Source organism: Botryllus schlosseri, chromosome 14, assembly GCF_051294905.1.
Source record: "Botryllus schlosseri isolate E-star chromosome 14, Bs_hap1, whole genome shotgun sequence".
Lineage (NCBI taxonomy): Eukaryota > Metazoa > Chordata > Ascidiacea > Stolidobranchia > Styelidae > Botryllus > Botryllus schlosseri.
The window spans coordinates 5,167,604-5,194,122 of NC_137249.1; the positions used below are offsets into that span (position 1 = coordinate 5,167,604).

General features: G+C 42.6%; 1 protein-coding gene across 5 annotated transcripts in view; it reads right to left on the reverse strand.

Moving 5' to 3' along the window:
* Positions 1-26,519, reverse strand: part of LOC145455518 (uncharacterized) — a 49,218-nt gene that overhangs the window by 1,277 nt on the left and 21,422 nt on the right. For 4 of the 5 annotated variants that reach the window (XM_080333497.1, XM_080333499.1, XM_080333498.1 and 1 more), the window contains exons 4-13: positions 16,387-17,794; positions 13,391-13,483; positions 9,684-9,826; positions 8,707-8,896; positions 5,993-6,157; positions 5,441-5,590; positions 3,686-3,858; positions 3,262-3,472; positions 2,667-2,870; positions 686-826 (exon numbers count right to left, since the gene is read on the reverse strand). In XM_080333497.1, the coding sequence (XP_080189623.1) occupies positions 686-826; positions 2,667-2,870; positions 3,262-3,472; positions 3,686-3,858; positions 5,441-5,590; positions 5,993-6,157; positions 8,707-8,896; positions 9,684-9,826; positions 13,391-13,483; positions 16,387-17,794 (2,878 nt within the window). Of the gene's footprint in view, positions 1-685; positions 827-2,666; positions 2,871-3,261; positions 3,473-3,685; positions 3,859-5,440; positions 5,591-5,992; positions 6,158-8,706; positions 8,897-9,683; positions 9,827-13,390; positions 13,484-16,386; positions 17,795-19,889; positions 23,525-26,519 lie in introns of those variants that run through there. The other variant, XM_080333501.1, reaches the window with a different exon arrangement.

The window sequence follows — 26,519 nt, forward strand, 5'->3', positions numbered from 1 at the left end:
CGAAAAAAATTCATTTAAAGCGCGAACATGTCACAGTCACCAGAAAGGTTATAAATAATACTTCGTTTATAACAAAGTTTGCTCATTATTACGTAGATCCTTCTACAAGGTCAAACGGGGCATGATGAATGGTCTAATCACGCATTTTGTGTGAGACGTGTCCGCCTCCCTTTGTTACGCATAGGGCACGGAGCACCAGCTGACCCCATAGGAGTAAACTTAACCATATTGTCAATTCTGTAATGGGTACAAGGTGTTTTTCACGGCTTGTCATTATTGAAGCAATTTGGTCAGAGATGGCTGGTCGGGGTTTAGGAGTATTACAATTACAAATAAATTCAGTCTCGTAACCGCGCGAATGGCACACATCTGTGGACAGCTTTCGTCGCTTCTTAGTATACAGTTATACCACAGCACTTCCAAGACAACTGATTAAAACTAGAGCCTACAAACATTTCACAAGTTAAATTAGAATCGGTATGCCAGTATTTCGCTCCAATTAGCTAACTATAATTATTATCGGGTCGTCCAAGTGTGATCTAGTCAGATTATGAGCTCTGCAAGCTCAACAACGGAACGGGATTCAGATTTATAACATAGCTATCAATCTCTGACAGTCACAATGAATTTCCCGCTTGGAAAGGTGGTAAGTAGCCACTAGCCACACAGATCGAAGGGTGCATACTTGCAAAACGCTCTTCTTGTCGGCACCGTCGTTGCCTTTGCGACCCGTTAGCACGGCGTGACACTTGTTGCAGACTTTGTGCGGCTTGCCGGGCTCGTACAGTAGCTCGAGCTTGTGATCGGAACATTCCGTGCACACAACCTGCGCGAGGAACAAGCACGCTTTAGTTCACTACTTTTTAGAGGTGGTCAAAGCAGTCGATGTTGTTGGTACTAGAGTTGAAGTAATTAGGTAAATTTTGACTCAATTACAAGAAGCGATTTCTAAGACATGCCTAAACTACTTTAAGCGGAAACCGAAAATGGAGATATAAAAAGTACTTGTGTAGTTGCAAAAAAGTGAGCACGAGGGGTCGCATACAACAAGAAAAAGCAGATGTAGTCAAAAACATGAAGCACTTGGGCGGATATTGAAATGAACCTGAATATTTTCGGCTGTAAATCGTCGGGGGTAATCGTCAATAATACCAAATGAATATGCTATTCAACTGTACATTGAAATAAACCCAATTTTATTCAATTGTATATATATGTGCTTCGTTACTGACCACCGCTGGGTTTCATAAATGATATTAGTATTCTATATTACTCATTGTCAATAACGCTAAGATTTTTCGAAAACTGAATACAAGAAAAGTGTATATAGACAGGCGTATGTAGTACGCCGCCATTAAAATAACCATCGCGACACAACCAAATAAGACGCGTCATTCATCAGACAGTGTATTATGACGTCACAAGACGCGTCGAAATGAAAATATTCAGAATCGCGACCACATTCAGTGTTGCGCTGACTTCGAACGCGAAACAATCATGCTGCTCGGCACATCGGCTAAAATCGTCGCTTCCGCGGCTATGGCAATACTCATCGGCACCACCACGTTCGTAACCAATTCCGGGGAGCAGCTGCCAAGCGTTGAGGATACGAATTTCGAGTCTGCGATAGAAGAAACCTCAAGCACCGCAGACCCGTTCTTTCGCAAGCACCGCAAAACGCCAGGCGAATTTCTCTGCTTAGCTTTGAACAAAGCCATGCCTTCGATAGTTGGCGACGATTTGGCGGACCCTAAGACTTTCCGATCGTGCGTAGGCGCTCTGACTGTCATTGGCCTGCCTCCTACGCTGCTAATCATGTCGGTGATCACGGCTGTCGCGCAGCAGATGAAATATTTAGGCCAGGGGCTTTTGAGAAGGATGTCGGCGCATGATTCTAAGAGCTTGGTGGTGACGTGATATGATTTGGAGAATATATTATTACGAATTGGATCGGTTTGGTAGTGTTTTGCGGCGTTATCAAGGGTGGCAAAGTTTAGGGAAACAGACAATACGAGTCGATTTAACAGTTAGCGGAAGTTAGGAATATACAGAGCTGGAAGTAATCACCGTTGCTGCTGCTATAGTAGATATAACGGCGTAGATTTCTACTCAATTATTAGTATATTGTAAAAATTTCCAAGAGATGTCGAAACTGCTTGAATTGAAATCGAAACGTTGGTTTCAAACAGTAGGTTTGGCGTGGCTCGCGGGGTGGATGAGGTGCTACTTTTGTAATTACAGAACGCGTCTTTGCCAATAACGCATAATCACAATAATAGCACCGCAAATACGTGCTGCCTTAAACTATACCAAGACACCGCGCCACAAGCTATTTCATGCGATTCGGGCGACAATTTCCCTCGTAAAAGCAACGCAGGCGTGTCCCAGAACTACACTCTATACTTTACAAAATCAAAACAGTAAAACGTACGTAGTTTTGCTTAGAAAACTGTTCAGTAGTTGTTGAACCAGTAGTTTAAAAATACAATACATTCCGAAGTTGATCAATAGCAAAGTATACTCACACTCAAGTATAGGTTAAGTTGTTGAACTACTGGTATATCAACATAAATCGGTCATTAACATAGGGCAAGGCGAATGAGACATACTCCGCACTCTCCAATTAGCATCGAAGTCAGAAATCGTGACGTCACTCAGACACTCACCCGTCCGCAAGCTCTACAGTGGTGGCGTCTACGCAGCAGCCGGTTGAAGGCCTTCGAGCAGTTCATGCACATCGTCACTTCGTTGTCTTTGATCCAACGCGGGGCGCGCTTGCCGAGGTCGTGGTCTTCGATGTCCACGATGTAGGCGCTGCCCGCGTTGCAGGATATCTCGATGCGTTTTTCTTCCGCGGCAGCATCAAATTCCTAGAAATGGAAATGTAGACATTGCAGAAATCAAGGGAAATTCATGATCAGTATAGAAGAGCCGAATAAAACCGGATAGTTACTACTTTCCAACAATTCAAATACAACACCTGCACCAGTGATAGAAGATTCAAATAGTTGTCGCTAAAATTTATGAAGCCACTCTTGGAAATATACGGGACTGCAATATACAATCGAATAATATATTCATAGTGAGTAAACCCGGTTATTTCCGGCTGACAATCGCAACAATTAGAGAAGTGAGAAGAACATGGTGCAACAACAATACCGTATCACCAAAATTTCTAAGCCACGGCGACGCGTCTCGGAAACAAATTACATTTAGTCGGCGAGAAACGAGAAACTCGATAATATCAAAAGCCCATCCTACCTCGAAGCTGATTGGTTTATTGGTGGGGGTTCGCAGCGGGGACGCGAGCTGCAATTGGCTGTCGGACTGGCTAGCAGGCGGCTGCTCTTCGGCGGCGGACACGGGCCGGGCGCGCTGGCTCACGCTTTTCATGAAGGAAGTTTTTCTTTCCAGGGAGGCCTCGATCGCTTCGTTCACGGCGTTGATCCATTTGTCTTTTTCCTCGGGGGAGCTGTTTGCAGAGCAAAATGTGGTCAGGTGGTCAGGAACGACGAATTATTTCTATTTTTTTCAGAGTAATCAAGTATGTTTCGCCAACTCGACCTAGCAACTCAACGCGTCCTTCACAATTTTTAGAAAACTACCACCTCTGACCATTTGTCAAGTATCGCTTCTTAGCTTCAGTGGTAGAGCTGTAGATAAATTGGATCGTAATTAATTTTACCTAGCGGCAAACTCCATCGATTTGTTCGTCCCGTTCACGCAGAACGTGTTCGGAATGCTCATGTTCGCGACCCCGCGTATTTCCATTCCTTCCAGGTCGATTTTGGCAGTGATTTTGTATGATTTCTTTTGCAGGCGCCGCAGCGGCGTGCAGCACAGCAGCATGTCGTTGAACTGAGACAGAAATTGGAAAATGACGGAACGGTTTCGGAAAATTCGCGTCACGAGTATAGGTGCGGTCACGATTACGATTTTTTTCTGGCGCGCCACCTTCATACGATAACGAAATATAACAGTCTGAATAGGAATTCTCATTACACCAGTCGTAATACCAAAAAAGGAAGTGCGTAGTCAGCAGTGCGGGGATGTTGACACAGAAAATTTGCGATGCACAACAATGTGATATGATCTAAATTTAACCCACGATTTAAATCACATTATTGTAAATCGGGTATTTCCCTTGTCAATACCGGTTGCCCGACATTTCAGCATGGAACACAAAGAAAAACAATAGTTGCGCATGCGACACTTGAGCATGTGAATATATAACCCCCAAAACTACCTATAACAGTTCCCAAACCCTAATTTCAACCCTAACCCAACCCTAAATGTAACCATGAGTTCAACCCACATGCTGAAGTGCCGTATGCTATCTTCTGGCATGCTCATTGCTCATCATTCACATGTCCACGGAGCTTAAATTGCAATGTCACATCCCTATACGATGCTCTTCACGAAAAAAGGTCAACCATGGCTATGGGTCAACCCAGCCCACATTTACAATTTTCCAAATTGAGAATTTGAGGCTTCGCGTTTCTCCGATTCAAATGCATTTCCGTGATGCAAGGCGTGATTGGATCAGAGATCACTTTCGGACCCGGACTTACAACCGCGCAGTTTCGCAATGCCTCGACTGGACTCGAATCAACTATCGCAATATCCACTCGTTAACAGACCTCGGACGCGGTTTGGTTCCACCAAAACTCTGAGCAAACACTTGATTACTCGTCACGACGTGTAATTAATAAATTCCTCGCCGGCCGTATAAGGAAATCGATTTCCGTAATTGCGCGTTTGAATGAAAGTCGGCATCCATCAAGTTTGGAACACCTGATTCAGCTATTTGACCATGGTCCCATCTACACTGGTAAATTACAGCTATAAGCTAGGCGGTTATAGCCAAGTTATAACTTACGTTATCTTGGGCCCCGAGGTAGGCTAGCAAATTAAAATAAACACAGCGGCGGGGCTGAGCACCAAATTGGACTTTGATTCATGACAAATTACATCGAAATTTCGGGTCTAATTTTTGTAGTATTTGGTGATACTAAAGAATTTGTGACACGACGGACAGATATTTTATGTTCCTATGTTGCTAACTAATAACTTGATTTCAATTTCATTCCGCAGTCAAAGCGTCAGGGTGGTATTATCCAGTGGAAAGAATATAACAAATGACAAATAAATCCTAGACCCCGGACTGTGTTACAGGTCGGCTTTTGGATACAGCGGCTAAATATCCAATTTGGTCTAATTTTCGTGCCGGGGTTATTAAAGGTAATCAGTTGTGGGATGCGGTAAACCCGTATTCAGCGATATGTGCGTCTCAAATCGCGCACACTGTAAAATATCATAAATTGTATTCCTACCTCAATTCCTAAGTTCAACTAGTCTTAAAATAGAAACAGCATGTGACACTCTCCACTTAGGTGAAGTGGCGCGAAGCGCTACGGGATTACACACGAAAGAAGCCTACCAAATATAGATATCTCTCGTGCTTTTCCCCGTTTCTGGCAGAGATCTTGATGATTTTGCCTTCCATGATCAATTCTCGCGATACGTTCACAGTGTCGAAGTTGATGTCCACGAGATTGTTGTAGATGCTCAGGATCTTGTTGAATTTATCCTGCGCCGCAAAACAAATGGTTCTTTCAGAGACGGAAGAGGTGATTGGTAAAAACAAGCACTGTTAGTACTATGTTAATTAGAGGTGGTAAAAGTAGTTACTCGCGTAGAAGTAAACTTGTAAATGAAGGTAACGATTTTGAAGGAAGTATTCAAGGCCTGTAGTTTTGCCTAAAAAACTGAAAACTTTAGTAGTAGAAGTGGAAGTTTTCTATTATCATTGCGATTGAGTAAGTGGTGCCAGTAAGTAAAACTCAATTAAAATTGAGTACTCGGGGAAAACTAATAAGTACTTAGTTAATCGCTACTGACCATCTTTGCTCTTTAGGTCATGCAAGACTTGGTCAAAACGAGATTAAAATAGGGTACTTGATCACAAGGTACACATTGTCAGGGTACGTACGTTTTGTCGCATGGATTCGTTGGTGTGGTCTGCGGCTTTGGAAATCAAATCGAGGGCAGTGGCAGTTTCCAGCCTGTCCGGACTGTCCTCGGGAAGCCTCTTCAAGTAATCGTCCAAAAGCATTTTATATCGGGGTATTCTTTGAACCGGCCCGAGCATGTGATGCTGAAGATATAAACGCAGAACATAAGGCAAACCAAAACAAATTGCTATGTTTAACTCCGTCGGGGAATAGTTATGTTTATAAAAGCTCTGCAATTTGAAACATCCGTGAAATTAATATCAATATCGATGCCATTTTCACCCTGTGTTTTATGCATCACCGCCAGTGCAATTATATTTAAAATGCGCAACTTGAAACTTAGAGCATTATAGAAACACGGGCAATCACCTCAAGCCGTCATTATCTTAGGCCCGGAAAGAGATACATCTCAGCCTCATTTAAACCCTATAAATCACGATTTTCAAAATTCATCTTTACTAGCGCGGTTGTTAGACTTTTCATTGGGCGCCAAGAAGTCACAAAGGCCAGGTTTGCTCGTAATTCGACCATACCAGCGTATACACGATCTTTTTTTACAACAACAGGCCTCATTATGTGTTACTAACGCGCCATACTTGGTGTGGACAGATAAGCGTTACTGGTGAAGACTTCCCGATAAGTCTATAGTTTCCTGTCGCGATACGAGCCGAAAGAAGGGTATTTTATGGATCGCGGAAGTCCATATCAGCATCTTATAAATATGCGATGAAGTGAACTGCGCTACGGCGATAATACTCCTTTAAAAAACGCCGCACCGGATGACGTATTCAACAAGATAATGCATCGCTATCATTTAGGTCGGCGAGAACACAGGCCGCGAATTAGTACAGGATTCGGTACACGCTCAAACTGTAAACACGATAGTTGAGTGTCTTTTGTGGGTGTTGAATGTGAAGAGCTCTCGGGTGTTTTAAGTCTGGGATTGAAACGTGGCTTATCGGACTTCGAGTGGGGCAGGAGGGCTGTCGACGGTGTTCTAGGAAAGCCAGGCTGCGCGAATTACATCCCTGCTGGTTGCGTAAATACACGTTGCAAAGACATTGTACATTGTACAAGTATATAGGAACACAGATTATCACAGTCTGTTGTAATTCTCCAACTGTACCGGCATAATAAATATATCCTCTACATTAGACCCAGGTAATTTACCTGACAACAAACACGAACAACTAGAAAATTTTCAGGTTTCGAAGTTAGATTAGAATTAGAATTACAGATATATATTCATTTTTCCAAATTAGGCTTAAATGATAATTATAGCTATAGCCTACATTTTTTCCTAATTTAGACTAGAATTAGAACTACTGAATTCGGGAAAACAAGGAAATCGAATGAAGTAAAGTTCATTCTCAAAAACGCGGGAATGGCGAATGTCTAGCAAACTTGTTTCGCACTATACACTATACAAATCTCCGTTAGCATTTTCAGGACAACTAGAAATTAGATTAGCATTGGAGCAATGAAACATTTCACAAATTAGATTAGAATTTGATTAACACCATTTCGCTTTAATTAGTGTGCCTATACAAGGGTTATTTAGAGATTAGATCATTATAACTTGCGATTGCGAGTCACCATACCACACCCGTGGCTGGTTCAAACCAAGTCGGAATATTTACAAAATGCACATTTCCACGCTTGGATATAATATTAGATATACTATTACTATTATCCAGCTAATGCAGGTGGATCACACAGGTACGCACAACGGCCTTTTCTCTAAAACCTAATGGCCGCGAGAATTTCCAGTTAAGTACAGGCCCACACGCTATTTTCCATAAAGGAGCTGTTAGGACAGGCTTACCGTAGCCTGACAATCACATTTCTCAGGGTAACAGTAGTAGTATACAACACCGCCATTAGATTGCCAAATATAGCAATCCAAGAAAACTTCTTTCAATACGAGTTGGCGCAAAATAACGAATTTTCAAGATATAGCGTTGCAGTGAAATGTAATAAAAAACAGCCTTTCGTCGCTAATACTAGTATCGATTTCGTCGAAAGTTTCTTTCAGCGAAATCTGGATTACGCGACGCGAGCCCCATTTGAAAACACCCACTTGAACTCGGTCACGGGATTTCGTCGAAATATACCCGCCTTCGGGGTCGGGTGACATATCACTTGTCGGATTATCGCGCAAACAAACACTACTTTTCGAATTAAATTCATCTCATTCGTTGTATTGCAAGCGACAGGGAGACTAAATTGATAAATCAACACATCGGCTGACGAATCGCCGTATCAGTATTCTGCGAGTAGCCAGAAATATAATCTCGACGGACTTATGACCAATAACATGTGATAAAAACGAAGAATAGCGTCTTGATGGTCTTATCTTGGAAGTATGTTTGTATCAATGAGCGGAATGTATATTTCACAAGCGGTATACTTCCATCAGATAATTCACATCAATCTTGACGTAATCGGAATATGTTTTATTTATGTAAGATCTAGAGATGTTATACGGAGACCAAAGACAAACGTCAGTCGCAAAATGGCGGTGTAGTCCAAAAGCGAACGTATATTCATATTGAAATGAATCCGAATATTTTCGGATGACATTCGTTAAAGTGAATCGTCAGCAACTAGTAGAGAATTGTGAAGAAGATTGTAGTCCGAAAAAGTGGAGGCGTTTCGTTACTGACCACCTTCGTACACACTTCACACTCACCTCCAGGGAAAGATTGCCGCACTGTTCCAAGGCCTGCGTCTGCCTCATGATGTTCGCGAAGTTGGTCGACTTCTCGGACCAGTGCTTGATCATGGTCATGGCCTCGTGAAAGTTCTGCACGTAGAGGCTGTACATTTTCAGAAAGGGCGCCGCCTGCGTCAAAATGTCGCCGATCTTCGGATTAGCCTCCCTGGATGAAACGCAAAAATCGGCTACTGGCGTATCAAATTAAGTGCGATCGATGGATCATTATCGGATTGGTCATCGCGGTAACCCGCGAATTTAATGTTAACGGCGTGTTGGCGGCTATTAATATATTAACCTGTTCGTTCCGGTGACGGTATAATTTCATCCTTGTCAGTGTCATTAAACTTTTGCGGTGGCCATTATCATTTTGTAACAATACGGACAAAATTATCAATGAAATTCTAAACCGTTATCTGCAACTCATACAACTGACACACCGCAAAATACCGGTGCTCTGGTGAATAACGGTTTGCATATAGCTTTGATACGGTTGCATTGAGGATAGAATAGTCGTTGGGGTCATTTCTCGCTGAACCGTGTCACTTACAAGCCAAGGACATACTACAAAGCCTGCGACAAGAATATAAATAATAAATATGTTCAATATAACGGGATGCATTCGCAGCTGAGTGGCGTTTCGAGGTAATTTACACGAAATTGCTGCAATTTTGGTACAGGCCAAAGACAGACATTGCCAAAAACAGACATTTTACACTGCTTGAAATAACCTGACTGTATTTGTATTGGAGATATTCAATAAACGGAATGCATTCGCAAGAGCTGAGGCGTTTTGAGCTAATGTACAGGGAATTGCTGCAATGTTTAGGTCGGGTCGAAGGCTAACTATAATATCACCTGAAAGAAGGCGATATTGACGACCCGGCCTTGCCGAGGAAAATTGCGATGGACCTTGCCGCCTTGCAACAGTTGACGGCAATACTCCCTCTTACCATGAGTCAAGCCTGGCTTGCAGTTGCGGCAGAAGAAACCCGCTGTGAAACTGGTAGATCGCCGACACGTTGGAAAAGATGTTTTTCACGTCGGACGGAATTTGTTTCTTGTTGACGGCCTCGAGGACGCGTTTGTGAAATATCTGAAGGGAAACGCTAAGCTTTCAATACCAACGGCACGAGCGTGTGTATATTTTGATAGACAGGAGCATCAGTTGCGGTACGCAATTCGTAATGACTCGCATTAGCGAAACCCACTCATACGAAAACCATCCGACGGCTTTCCACACAAGGAGTACCGTACCGTGCGAATAATATCCGTCAGCAATACGTAACGTGGGAAACATTATCACTCATGCTTCGACAGGAGGCAAAATCGATTCGATTTGTAGTGCAATAAATCATTAGTCAGTATTATCTGTGACAATCGCATGCATATTTCTCATATCACGCAAAACAACAACATCACTGCGAGTCATTTGCTCCGCAACACTGCCAGCGTTACAAATCTGTGACGTAATAAATGCCATAGTTTGTTATAACAGCCCGTTGTCGAAATTTAACCAACAACAACAACAACGGAAGTAATGTACTTCTCAAGGTTAAAACGCGGTACGACTACTTTCCATTAAGGCTGAAGTGGAAATTTTCTTAAGCCCTTCATACCGAAAGGTAGATATCACGACACCAATACTACCATGCCCTTCATCGGCAATACATCTGCTAATAGGGATGTTGTTGTAAAGCTAATTGGTCTTTGGTCAATAAATCAAAGCGTATTGAGCACATTTCTCGGCATATTTCTAGACATTTTATCTATACGTCACACGAGATCCAACCTTTGCTACCAAATAACGACACTACGTTGTAGATTGCGTGATCAGTAGTGATATAGCCAACAGGATTTCTGTCCCAGCCAAAACTATGGGCAAGATAACAATAAGTTGTTCCATATATGCATCTACTTAGTTTCTTGCCATCATAATTCCGAACTCGATTTTCAAATCCACAGTAAATACCACAATCATATAACAGTATAAATCAAATATTGAGGGACGGTATGACGAACTTGACCCGACACTCTTGAACGCAACGAGGCCATATCAATTCACCACTCCATAGCAATTAACATCCTTAACCTCGCAAACACCACAAAAACCGTCACGAGACTTTAACCTCCTTTGTCTACGACAGTGCACTGCAATGGCACGTGCGGGCATTGCTGACTAATTACAAAATCATTCCAATTATATCCATGATGTAATTGATCAAAATATTGTCGGCCTGGTCAACATCGTAGCTACGACAAGTCGCTGCACTGCAAACAGCCAGATAACTTAATGAATTTGGCGAATTCTGTTTCAAACTGGAAGCTTTACAGAATGAGTGACAGAACATATCATTCCAAATCATACTGTACAATGTACATTGTACATCGTACAAGTGTGCTACTGTGTGATGTGCATGTATGCAGTGTGCGGCAATAGCCACATGAATTCTCCAGCAACTCTGCAGTCGACGAAATGAACGACGCCATTGTTTGACAGCACAACTGCTAATCCCGTTAATCCGCTTAGTTACTACTGACGTCATCATACGATTACAAATATAGCGAATAGCCCAACCGTAAAAATTATAATTCATTTCAGACCAAACGCTTGATAACGGAAATTTTATCAATCAGCTGAAATATTTGAAATGGACAATTGTAAATCTCGAATTAACCAGATTCGAATCTACACATGTTTTCCGCGTAGGCTATTACACGCACTGTAGTAACCACCACACGAGAATTATTCGATTATAATTTATCTCTAGGTTTGATTCAATTATTGCTCAACAATTTTCACGGGAAATGGTCATCGCAAGATCTTGAAAGAAACCATAGTGAATGGACATACAAATCGAATAATAGACTGCTTATCAATAGGACGAGGATTGATACTGTTTTCACTTAAGTAAAATTGTACAACACAATGAACTATCAACCGGATATATTCCATTGGGTTCCTGTGGTATCGCAACATTTAATGCGTGGTTATGGCTACTTCGCGCGTACTTTGTCGCACTATATTCTGATACTCCGTTCGGCCCATTCCATTGACAGATGAGCGAACAACCTATTCCATTGAGAGATGATCGAACAAGAGTAGATATCGCGCAAGCACCTCAGACGACAGCACCGTGATTAATTGAACACGTGTAAAAAACAGGAGATAGTAGGAAAACCTCAAAAATGAAAATTGAGCATAGTGCATCGGGTAGTGACGTACGAATGAAGGTGTTGCCAAGGAGAAACGATCGACACCACGACTACAAATCTGCGGTAAGCAAATGATCGCGTATTGAAACCCGTCAACATGTAATGTTCCATTGACACCTTGAACCTTGGCAAACAATTATCAGCATTACTGCCAAAAAGCATCTGTAAATTCCATCTAAAGTGCGAGGAGGTGGAATAGATATGATTGGAATCGTGGCTTGGATCCAGATTAGAACGAACGGAATGTGGAGTTTTTACAAAACATGATTTCTGTCCGAAGAAAGAGCTGGGAAATGTATTGGCACATCGATTTCCGGATGAAGTGACGTCACAATCCAAACGTGAAGTCATCATATCCGCAAGCTTTGTACTAGTTGCCGAGATGTAATGAACTATGTATTTCAAAAGTACTTCAGCAGAATCTCTCCCTCGCACCAAGCATCTATCGTGTTATACTTGAAAGCAGATGTATTTTTGTATACCTATGTTGCCAGTCAATGTAATATCAACAACCCATCACAATCCACACGGTCTGACACGGTTAGCAAGCATCGTTAAACAGATTTTCCTGATAGCTCCCGCGAACATATCGATTCGCGGCAGACAACGGACCGCACCGATGAGTAACAAAATTAAAGTCCACTTAAAGCGGCGCATATCGAAAAGGTCACCCAGCAAGGTCAAACAGAGAGAATCCAATCGCTGCTATCTAGAGAACGATCTACCTTGACCCGGGTAATCTATATCGGAACAAAACGAAACATGGCAAGGCAGCTTCCAAGTAAATTACGTATCGCATATCAAGTTGCCACTTTGTCACAAAATTATCGCGCAATATCGCCGGATCATACACGTGATACATGAATTGGGCATAAGCATAATTAGCAAGACGCGCGCGGGGTAAGCAACAGCAATGTAGCAGTTATTCGTGCGGATCACCACCAGATTACATATATATAGCGTGAGGTTTTGTACATAGGTGGGACTCAATACTCATCGTTGGTACTCAAGTGGTAGAAGTAGAAGGAACGTTATAAACTTCCAATCGAGCACAACAAGTTAAGCAGATACTTCAAAGTAAGTAAAAAGTAGGTATTCTGGGCTTAGTTTTTCCTTAAAAGCTGTACACTTTTAGTAGCAATGAAAGTACCGGTAGTCTTAACACATAACCACTTCAACAAGTATAGTGCAAGAGGGTGACAGTAAATTTACTAGAGTACTAAAAATAAAGAAAAATCACCACGACAACCACGTTAGTGATCACGTCTGGTTTTATATCAGCATTATGGCGACACAACGATAGCTGTACCGCCGCTATCTCATCTTTGGAGGCTACGGTGGATTATAGACGCGCCTAGCAGCAAGTCTTGTCGAAAAATTGGATAAATATAGCGTCGGTGCGCAGACAATTTTCGGGAGTGGCAAAAATCGCATAGAGGCGTACCTGATCGATTAGATTCAATACGTCCACGTACGTCGCCTCCGTCGACAGCAGCTCCTTGGCGATGTTATGCAACTTGACTGCGACGGGAACTTTCTGCATAAAAACAGATGTCTGATTATTTGCGAGCACCTCTAATGCAAACTACAGAACTGGATGACTTCATCATTATTGGTGACGTTACTGGTGGCATTACTGTGCATCATATCAGCGTCCATGCAACATCCAGATAGCAACGCGTAGCAATCGGAATGAAGTTTAATTGACAGGAAAGCCCGAAATTACAATACAATTCAAATTGGAGCATGACAACATGTCGCAAATTGGATTAGAATTAGATTACGGCATTTCGCTCTAATTTGTCCGATCAACAACTAGAAATATCTGATTGTCCGAGTCTGCTACGTCACATGTATGTATTCAAGCAAGCGACTTCGAAATTATATGTAAATCACGACTATGCAGAATTAAACAGTTAAATAAACTATAATATTGAATAATATATGATAATAATGCGGACCGTGGATAGGAAGATTTAGTAGATAAAATGATTGGTTCAAACCGGTTCACATTTCTAATAAAAACAACTTTTAGTGATGTCATCACTGATGATCACGGGCAATAGACCGCCGTTTAAAGAATGGACATTATCACGACGCGTTTCTCCTCGCGACAGCGCAACGGGTGGGGAGCGGGTGTCCTCCAATCCACTTCAGCGGCTTGGAGGGGCCATTGTGCGTCAGCGATTTTGATGGCAAACGACAAAAACTCGTCAACCCGTCCGACTCGAGCATTTCCAGTTCTGTTAAGAGCGCGCAGCTGCGCTACACACACTTTCCAGCCAAATTTCAACTTCAAAGCGTTTAAAAGGATCGATAAACAATGTTCTGCCCGCGTTGGATTCAAGGCCAAGAGCCGTAAGACGGATACGTCGCACCCGTGACCTGCGATTGGGTTTGAGGAGCCCGTGTAAACAACCGTATACGCAATATTGTACGCAATATTTATAGCCTTGAACCAGCTATAAAACTACGCGATGGCAGTGAGAAAGATTGATCGCGACTATAAATGAAACTGTTTCCGCTGTTGCGAATGGTATACGGCACGCGATATACGGAAATACGGGTTAGGACAGCAATCATAGGACCCACCGACTCAACTTGTCAAGCGCCATCACTTTTAAGCTATAAAGCATCGAGTTTCGTCCCTACAAATTCACGGGTTATCTAATGTCTCCTATTGTGAGCCTACAGCATAGGTACGAGACCTACAAGATTACGTCATACAATACTTATAAACTCCCCAACTACGACGAAGCGATAAACTATTCATCGCTTGAATAATGTATTCATATTGAAGTAAAACCAGAATATTTTTGCTGACACTAGTCAGGGATAATAGTCATCGCTTCCTTTTGCCAATACCCACTGAACATATCTTATACGAACACGAATAGCATCATGAAGAACTAAGATCAGTCATATCCGCGACTCCATAGATATTTGTATATACATTGTACACTGATGACAATAGCCACCGCGATGATATTATGTGACATGAAGGTTTCTGGCGAGACGTGTGCGACTGTGCGTTGAGCAAATAAGGGAACTATCAGGTGAAGTCGCCTCGACGTGACGAAATAGGGTTTCACACCAAACGGAACCATTTTGAGAGACTGCGCACGAATCGAAATGACCTACACTACAAGAATAGAGTTCGTTATATCCGCCGTGAGATCCATGAAAAGTACCGATGACAGACGTATAGGAGTCGGTATTTGCCAGCCCAAGGCCGTTTTCCTAGATTTCAGCAATAGCCGTGTCCCGTGTATGATCGTGTGGCTTGACATAACCAGCTCAATACTTTTAATAGACTTTTATACAATCGAAAATTTGTTATTCCACGAGCCATCCTGTTAAAAAACACTACAACACATTTTAATATTATATTCAGGTTTACTGCAGAGTGTCAGGCTAAAATATTCCGGTTTATTTCACCATAATATACTATTCAAATCACCATCTCCATGACATCATAATCTCGCCAGTGGCATTATCCTGGCGCAATAGTTTGCACCCTTGTGACTAATATCGGACTGCAACAAGGATATTGCACACTTGAAAAAAGAGAGCGGTATCCTCATGTTGAATTGATACACTTCAGCCAGCAAAGCAAGTCAGAAGTGCCTGTGGGGTTGCGGCAGAAGCGTGGCGACGTAAACACGTTTCCAAAACATTGTCACAATCTAATCAGTAATCATATCGACCAGCAGAGTGTATGCATCACGCTTAGTATATGAAGAATACATAACGCCGCTTCCAGACATTGAAATTCTTCTTGCGACTTGGATAAAAAATAGACGCCTACCCAAACAAGTGACGTGGCGATCAATGGCCGGGTTCGAGTAGAGTCTGGATGACGATGTGAGCGATGATTATATCCTACATGAATTTCGTATGACTTTGACAGGAATTTTGGGAAGTAACTGGAGGGCGATGGAATGAATGAACGAATAGAATGCTGCCAATTCCTATCTGCGCATGTGCAGCAATACATGAATCGAGTAGGCGACGTAACACTACAATCGTGACAACCGATATTGGACATCAGGACATGGTGCAAGTCAAACAGATAACGCGGTCCAACTAGTCAGTCGCGGAATCGCGTAACACAGTCAGATATATATCAATGATTCGCCATTTCATGACTATATCAAAAAGGGTTACCGTACATTTGAGCGTGTGACACGGTGAAAACCATTAAGCATGCGAAACTTTACTTTACAACTCCAAAATTACCCCTAACCCAAATCATTGCTCCCAAATTTATCCATACCAAAAATTACCCATAACTCTAATCCTAATCGAACTCTGGTATATTCTAAATCAAGCCCACATGCTTAATTGTTCCATACCAATATGTCTGCGTACCATCAGAGAGACTCAGACCCCGATAAAACCGATTCGTGCGTTACATCAATGGAATATTCTCCAACTAACCGCCGGCGGCTCCGAGCCACTCTGGTCGCCGACAGGATTGCCGGCCGTCTGGCTGCCGTCGTCCTCCACGTCGCTGACATCGAAATCGCTGTAGCTATCGTTGTCGCTCGCCTGCGATTTTCTGCCCGGCACTTCCAGGGAACCACGATTTTCCGTAGAGTCGTCGCCGATAGTGAAATTACACGATTCCTCGGCCTGCGAAGACTCCGTACTCCTCCTATACCGTTTCGTGGACGTGGGAGTCGCTATCACGTCTAAAATGCGGTTGTATTCGTCTTCCGCATTGAAAGTACCGTCTCCTATACCAGACAGCAGACTCATTCTGCTTGATATAGTGTGAGTAGATCCTAAATTGTCACCGGAATCGTTTTCGTTTTGTTTATCTATCACAGATCCCGATTTTGCCCGTCTGTGAGAAGGCGGGGGTGGTGGGGGCACGCTAGGCCGCACGACGTGGTCGTGGTGGGACGCGCTGGCTATAGTCGAGGAGGACCGGCCTCTAGTGGGTTTATCGCTGCTGGGTGGCGGTGGTGGCGGCGTCTTGTTTAAAGATGATATTGAAGAAAAAGACCCCCCTCTTTTGAAGTTATCAGGGGCGCTCACAATGCTATCACGGTTGGCACCGAATAAATATTTTCCGGAAATTCTAGAATCACGGTTCGCACCAGGAGATACAGTCCCAGTGCCGCTGTCTGTGGATAAGCTGACCCGCTTCGCGGCGTCTATAGACAGTTTACGGTTTAACACAGCGGTAGGCGACTCTACATCATCATCAACGCTGGAGGTGCTGTGCTCTTTGTGTAGCGAACTTTGCCTTCTAGATGTCGGTTGCGACATCACAGGAGGCGACATGGCGATTGCGCCTAAACTACCGGATCTACCGGGTCTAGAACCGATGCTGCCGGTTCTCGAAGGGGGTGTTGGAGTTATCACTGGACTATGCGGACGAGAATTTTTCGGGGATGCGTTTTTGTGTAGAAAGCTCTTAACGATTGGGGTTGTAGGGCTAGCCGCTGGCTTGCAAGGGCTGTTTTCGTCGCGATTTTCGTAGCGTCGCAACACTACAGGTCCTTCTACCGATGTTGAAGACATAGAAGATGCAGAACAACTGGAATCGCTGTCAGAATGACTAGACCCGCGTCTGGCCAGCCTGCGTCTCTCTTTCGCAGAGTTAGCACTGTTGCGTCTTATGTTACGCATAAGCGATTCGTCGCTGTCGCCTCTGATTCTCTCCGATTCGTCGTAATCCAGAAGCCTCATCGATTCGGGCTTAGCGTTTTCGCGCCTCGACTTGTGGTCGTTGTTGTTCACAGTTCGTCCCGGGGAATTCTGATTCTTGCCTCCTTTGTACCCACCGCTTTCATCGCCCGCGGTGGTGTTGGGGCGGTTTTTGCTGCGATTCAGCGACCTGCAAACAACAAGGAACTTCAAGGGACGCTTATGAATCAGTTTACACACACAGGTTGCAAACATCCGAACTTCATCTCTTAAATACATAGTCACGGCGTAAACCGAACTCCTTGTGACATTGTGACAATACAAAAGTTCCCTGAACGCAAATACGCAGTTAGCAAACAGAACTTGGACATTAACGGCGCAAAAATACCCCGGCGAAACACTGTTCGCTAACGCTTTGACAATTTTAACGAGAACTCGGCGCGGTATATGAAGGCGTTGCTGTGAAACTAGTCATGATGTAAAGGAAGTAGCACCTGCAGTCTAAATACAACAACAGAAGATATATGCTACTGGGAATGTGTTGAGAACAATTTTGTGATTGAATCGTACAATCTTGACGCCCTATTCGCACGGTCGAAGCACGAACGGACAGACTTAAATTGGGCAAAGATTGCTGCTTTAGCAGACGCAAGCCAAGTCAAATATCAAAAACCATTCGATCACAGTAATTTGTTCCTTTTATTCCAGATCTAAGTTATTGAATCGTAAAATCTGTAGCTCCCAATATTGTGACGCCGGTGCCATTCTGCCGTGAACCACGGACTAACGAGTTCACGCAAGAGTGGAAAATTCGCCCTCACGTTTTGAAATTTTTGCCGACTATCCTCAGTGATTTTCAGGGTAACGTGTGAATAAAGTGACGAAGTTCTTGACGAAGACCTCAAGAGCTTATGACATACAGAAGATTTCGTAAAAACGGTGGTGGTCCACCTACAAATAAAGACTCCTAATTTAATTACTGTCTGGGTAATAATCGGGCACGGTGCCACAACTATGATGCCATAGGGGTCGCATGACTGGAACGAACAGAGTCGTCAATACACGCAATTGTCGTACACTGTAAATATAGGCGAGTGACTCTCTGGTACAAACGTTCTTTCACACCTATCCCAATGGGCGAACACGAGTCAAATAAACCAATGAAGATATATATGCCAGGGGTATAAAGCGTATAAAGCTGGCACACATAAACATACCCCTGTCATATACCTCCATAAATATTGGAGTATTTGACCCATAGGAATGTATGCGAAAGCATTTGGCACCAAGAGTGGTCAAGGGTGAAGGCCTGATTTTCACTATGCTAGAAATCAGGTACCTACACCCATTTTCCACCCACATATTTACGGCGTACGGTGTAATGCTGTAGACATTGCATGCAGCACGAGGCACGTATAGCAATAAATCATTGCGGCGTGGATTCTGTCGGGCGACGAGACAGGTTGTCATTTATTCTGATGTCACAAATCTAACTTTTCTTCAAACAAGCATCTGCATAATCATTTAACGCCGCTACAATTAAAATTACGGCTGTTTTTATTGACGCGACGCCAAAGCCGCACGTAAGGCGCCTGTCGCTCAAGGGCATCATTCGTAACGACGGGCCAGAGTCGTAAATCGCGGAATTAGCATTTCGAAAAAAAACTAGAACCGAAAATCGCGTATCGTTGGCGAGATACTACTAACTTATCTGGTTCTAATCCGAAAATTCGGTGATTTCAGAAATATAAATAAAGCACTTGTCTGAGTTGTGACGACACAACGTGAATCCAAGTGTTATGACACCTAAGGTGTTGATAAATCAATAATTTCCGTTTCAATCCGCGGTAAAGCCGGATCATCTCAATTTGCTTTCATACCGCCATACATAGTATCGCAACGCCAAAGCAACACAACTATCCGAAATGGGTCAATTACTACAAAACCGGAAGTCGACCAGTAGACGTCTCCAGCATAGGAGCGACAATGGAACGGAAGATGGATGAGTAATCGAATATAATCATCTAGATTCGGTAAAATGCTATATTTGTATTCTAAACCTCCGGAGATATAAACATGAAAATACTTTCCACTTGTAACTGCAGCGCAAATTTGAAAACACGTTCAACAGGACAGTACAGTACAGTAAGGTAGCCATGTTATTTTGTCAGATATGGTATTGCAAAACAGCACATGCGTTCATTAGCTGCACGCAAACTTGAATTGTAGTGAGTCGCTATCGAACTCTAGCACCTATCTTTGTGCGGAAGTATTTACAATGTTACCTCAAAACAACGAGTAAGCCGCACAGTGTGACACAGCTCTTTTTCTGCTTCTTGCATTGGCACTGCGTCCGTTCGGAACAGCTCGAAGTCGACCGGGAAAGCTGTGCCATTTCAAAGTCACTCTGAGAGTATATCTCGCCCGCATCGTGTACCGGAGTGAACGGAACTTTCGACTTCATTACAGTATTATTTCCACACTATTATCAGTATTCCAAATACATCTTGTTTGCACTTACGATGGCTATTGCTGATATAGATTAAACATACAATTATGTACACACCATCACTCGCCCATCTATAACCCTTCAAAAATTGCCGTAAAACGTAGACTTCGATATAATTTATACCTTTGAACCTGCAAAATCTGCTTTATTACCGAACGCGAACTGCATTTTTGCGGTAACCGCGAAGTTATCCATCATATAGGGAAATATTTTAAAACGATTCATTATTGCGGCGTCTATATATAATCTTAACTTGAAAGTCTCCTGGTTCCGGTAAGGATTTACCGCAGTTAGTATAACTATTTCCAGCAATAACTATATATCCCTTATAATATAAGCTACTTTAAAGCGGAAAATAAGGACGATTCTGACTGATTTACGAGACTTTCAATCGGCTAATTGTCAATTCTAGATTGTAATCTACGACTAACTAAACTGTAGGTTATTCCGTCAAGTATTTAGGCGCTAGCGGACTACGGGCTCGCTAATTTCTGCCACTTGTCTGAGGTCTCACTGCTCACAATAATGTAGCACAATTCCCAATATATCCGCTATCGGTTCGAGTCCTCTTGTGCCAACAATGTACACAACGCGAGTGCGTCAGACGTCTGTCCGAATTTCCATAAAGAGCGAAGTTGTTGAGTGCGAAGAGTAGCGACCGCCCCGAGAGAATAAAGACTTTTAAGCCCGTATTGAGATGATTTGAACCGGCCTTTTCTCGGATCGGCGATGCGAGAAATGAATAAGGTGCAACAGCATAAATTATAGAGGACGCCTTATAATCAACTTAGATGTTTATACGAGATTACGCCGGCGAAATGGTTATCGAAAATGCCAAAACACATATGCCAGCTCGCGTAGACGGGTGACGAAAGCGAAGACTTGTTGAAATTTTAATGAACCATTGAATGATGGTGTGATAATGCGAAAGCCTCGGAATGACGGGAATTTAAGAACGGATGGGACGAATTAGTGCAAATGACGATATTACAATAAGCATTGCTCGCAGTAATAATCACGGATTAAACAAATCTAAATAAGTTCATCAGCTGGACCTGGACTAACGCTATATGCTTTCACAAAGGATTACAAGGTATGAAGTCAGCGACCAATACTGCTATCCAGGGGACGATACCTTGGATATGCCCCATTCATGCCTAATTATATGCATAACATCTGAGAATGGTGTATGGATGCACAAATGCACATTGCAACATGCACAAATTGCACATTTTTGTACGCTTTACATGTTACAGGAACACAGACAGCCCGTTCTAACTGCCTGAAATTCGATCTGAATTTACCGTCTATCTGCATTTTGCAATCTCGACATCTAGTTGGCCTTCAATCAAGGATAAAATAATCCACACGCCTACATTCTAGGAAAGATTTAGCTGCCTATTCGCGATCATCATAGGGTCGATACAAACCCGGGCGCCGACCCCGTGCGATGTATCCACAGTGCTGATCGATAAAACACTGTTTGAACAGCAAGGACAGCACCCACTTCAAGCTTGTACATCACCACCAATTACCGAATTACTTCGCCTTTCCATCATGATCTCCCGCTAATAAGATTAGTCTTCTAAAGGCTCACAGACACCGTTTACGGCAAAACTTCCCACGGATTTGATCCGGCAATATGTTTCGTTAGCTCAACCAAAACAAGACACCGCTCGAACCTGTTACTTTGCGCTGATAAGCGATGCCTTACGCGACATTCGATGCTGACTGCTTAACTGAGGCGGCGAAGAAGAAACTATACACAAACATCATATTGCAACAGCCTGTATTCTACCTGGTACATAATACCTTAAAATCTGATAGGTGTACTATGTCACCGGGTTATCGGATTCCTTTCTGTCGGGTTAGCGAATGTGTCGAACAATATCTACTATCTCTGCACTCGTATATAATGACTTCTGTAGCGAGAGAGACACTTCTTCGTAATACGATCTCAACGGGAGTGCGGAAACATTATCTCCCGGCAGAGAGTGCACCATTTGCTCGGGTTATCGGCCATTGTCTGCGGGTTCGATAAGTTACACTATCGTTTTCCAATTAACGCATTGATTTTAGTTTACGATGGTTTTGTCGACGGATTAAATCTGCGAATTCGCCGTACTCCCGTTGTCCTATGAAGAGTTTGAAGATTGTTTACCGGCGAGTGGATAAGGACAGTGCGCTGATACGGTACCGTGCTGATTTACATGCTCGGAGATAACCCTTTTCCGCCGCACCGCGTTAAATACCGGCACCGGCAGTGTAAACAGAACGGTTGTAAGACATGTTTCTTCACGCTGTTTGAAGAATGTGTGCTGATAAGCTCATTCGACAGATCATAATTTCACAGACAATCAAAAGTTCATGCTAATTTACGGGCCAGTGTCTCTCTGGAGCATAGATTGCAGGAATAGCATTCGTGCTCTTGTCCTGCTTAAACTGGTTGGTTTCATTAATGTTCATGTTCAGGTATCCAGTGAACGCACATAGCCCATTAAGAAAAGTTATTTAACTAAAAAGATTTCTAAAAAAGTTAATTCGGCATGCGTGAATGCTTTTCGATTGTAAAAGCACCCGCCAACATTAGAACATCCGCAAATACCCTTGTCGTTTCAAGATATCGTTACAAAAATCTACGCACTAGTGCAGCAGTTATTTACATATAGATTTCGCCAGATATTTGCGTTGAGATCATCGGTTATCATGTTCCAATGCCTAACCTAGAACAGTAAATATCGCAATATATTTTATATTCCTGATGTTGTCATCCTTTACGAAACCTTTCGCTTGATTCACTAAAAATTGAAAGACGCCTGAAATAGCGCTCTTCTTGCAACAAAAACAGAAAACAAGCCTTGCTATAAAGTACCATCGAGGTTACCGTCTCCACAACTGCAGTGATAACACAAGTCTCATGCAATGTCAACTGAGCGCCAGTAAATTCCTGGCGTTGAATCATTCCGCAAAGTGCGCGGTGCAAGCTCCGAACCTTGCAATTACATTCGCATACCGATACCCAGTCTGAAAGAGCCCTTTTCAAACGCCTGCTTCAGACTTTATACTCACTTATCATAATCCTTGATTTTGCTCACTCTAACAAAAGCTTGATATGCGCTCTATTGCCCAACAATAAAATTCAACACACCGAGAATATCGTCGACTCGAACTCGTCGGCGCCGTATACCAGGAGACGACATCGAAATCTCTGTACGATTTGTTTGTTACATATCAATATCGGGTTACTTTTGTCAGAAGTCTGACATCTGCGGTCCGCAAATGTCGGGGTGCGAAGATGGATTGTACCCGGACAAAAATCACGTGCCACTCGCGATACGATTTCACGCATAATATAGATTCGGGGTTATTGTAGGATTTGCCAACGGATCTTATTTTACGTATTATTCAAAATTTTCTGATGTAAATAAAGAGGAATCGCGAATATACGAGATGGTGTTGGTCATAGAGTGAAACTTGCGATGTATTTGCTTTAGTAACGACACACACAATTAACACAGTTTACTGTACGCAGCATTTTGCTCAACCCATTGGGGAAGGCCGACTTCGGAACTCGAAACGAATTCGGGTTGAATATTGAATGGTTTGTCTTCTAGCATGAAATCGAGAAAGAATTTCGTCTCGAGGTGTTGAATTCGAATTTGATTATTGATGAACGAGTTTTGACCGCATGATATTTCAAGCCCATAAGAAAACATGCACAGAAATATTACGGGCATTTATGACAAAATTTAGTAGAGGCATACCTTCCAACCAATTTGTAACCAAACGAAAGTTACATGTAATTTCCTCGTCATATATAGATCCATATTTAGGACTGTGTTTACTATACCTCTACAATTCCTTGAACATGATAAATGTTATTGGAAATCTCGCATATACATAATCTACATAAATATCTAATTGTGACTTCAGTCTGTAGATACTACTGTGTCATTCGCAAAGACAGGAAAACACCCCAAAATAGAACAAAAATAACAAAATCACGACTACATCTGATCCGATAAAACACGTATGGTATGGGTGAGAGGTATATTTAGGCAAAATCAGTCGATCGAGGCAACGCGCATTCCACCTCGAAGGGCTTTACAGTGACAAATACCCCATCCCTCTCTTGACCGAAGTCAGGTAAATTATTCCGTATCATCACGACCACTGCGAAACTACCCGCACGACGGCGAGATTTTGATGACTCCATCAAAGGCCGATTTGAAGAGTAACATCGTGGGAAGATGAATAGCCTCCCATTCAACCCAGGAAAATTGTCACACAAAATACCGCGAGTCGTAAACAGTGATCCTAATAGTCGTGGACAGCGCACGCTTGGCTAGCAGTGAATAATGCGTAACACATTATATATTTAGTGGCGATTATTAGAGATCGCGCCGATAACCGTCAGGCTTTTTATGCGAAAGGCGATAATTTTGTTTGTGTAAATACGATCAGTGGAACACGAATGACTATAGTTGGTCAAATAAACGAACAAAACGAATTTCCTGACTCAGTGGGCGTGAGTCAAAATTTCGATCTGTGATGGAGGTGTTTGGGCCGTTTTCACACGAAATGTATTAGCGTTGAATCTTACGATGGCGCTAATGTGCTTTGGAAACAACATTTTCATGTATAAGCCTTCTAAAACAGACTCTGCGAATAGCTGTAACGACATTTCGCAATGTTCGACGCTATTTTTGCACATCGAGTCCTGAAATAGCTTTGTCACGGGAAATCTAAAACTGCAAAATCTGGTATTGAAGGGTACATTTCATCGAAAATAAGTTCAACGCGTGCTGAAAGGTACCTGATTCAAACCTGTTATTCAAAGAGCAAGAATATATTTTTAATGATATTATGGCCTAGCCATTTATATTGATCAACATTCCCCCTAATGCTGCTGGTCTCAATAATAATTAATCTTACTAGCCATGATTATCACTGCGAAGATTATCTGAAAGCATTCAAAATGAAAAAGAAAATAGCTTTCAAAATTTCTGAATAAGAAATGCATAGCGTCGACTAATAATGAGCACCCCCAATGCAGTGAATGACAGAATATCCCCGATATTAAACATCCGGTTCAGGCCGATGACAGACGAAAGCATAATGGGAAATTGAACCACAGGTGTAGCGTTTCGCGCTTCATCGGAAAACGTAGATTACGGGCAAGTAAGCGTTTCGTCCGACATGCATCGGCTGGACAGAGATTGATAAAGTTTTACCTCTAACGCAGCTATCGACAACATTGAAATCAGAGACGAGTTTTTCATATACGAAGTCCTACAAACACCAATGAATTCAGCGGAACGCCGTCCGCTAGACAGATAGATGCGTGATTACTGATTCGTTAAATATTCCAAGACTTCGGGTACCGACTAATTCCTTTACTGGCGATTTGACAATACATTGACAGATACACGATTCCAGCGCTTATCGATACATAGCGTGGGGATTAGTGTCTCCATTGGTCGTGTGAGTAACGTTGTTGCACGGCAATGACTATAATCCGCGAAATGATACATCACGCTGGCAATGATTTGATTGTGTTACTTATGGACAAGAAATTTGAGATGCCCCGACGGACGGTGACTCATTCCAACCGGGGATTAGAAAATATTCTGTTGGACGTAACGTAGTTGCACGACTTTCACACGTATCGGCTCAACTTACACAGTATGTATGCGTCTGACACTCGCTAACGACGAATTACTGAAATCAACGGTACCAATAAATGGAGCTCCAAGTATAATGACGCATGAATGAGAGAGATGGAGAGCAAACAAAACGATATAAAATTCAAGGAACTGATAAGAAATTATCTGTTACGGTGTAGAAAGTCCCGCGGCCGATAACCGACACACACAGATGTCTCTCATAATAATTAGGAGGACAAAAGGAGCTCGTGTACCACCTAAAAATAGTACATTGAACGCTCTCTCATTCGAAATTTTATGCTGGTGACGTCATATTTTGTGATACGATTGTTGTTGATACAATGTTCTTTCCAATTCTCTACTAGTTGCTGACGATTACCCCCGACGAGTGTCAGCCGAAAATATTCGGGTTCATTTCAATATGAATGTAATGTTCAATTGAAGTTCTGTAGCCTGCCTCCAAGAAGTTCTTCTAATAATAATAATGATCATACGAACACGACGCTCTAGCGCCATCTCGCGGGTCCTGATCATACTCTGATCAGGAAACTGTACGAAATCATTTCAGAAGGTTATGGCGGGTTTTTGCGAATTATTTACAACACAATGACTACAAAACTTCCCAATACTGTAAATCTGTCCACAATGTCAAGTATCAAGCTGTCAATTACCAGCTATTCACCGACGTGAATCGACCGAGGAGGATACTCGATACCGCATAGTAATGATGATGGTTCGTT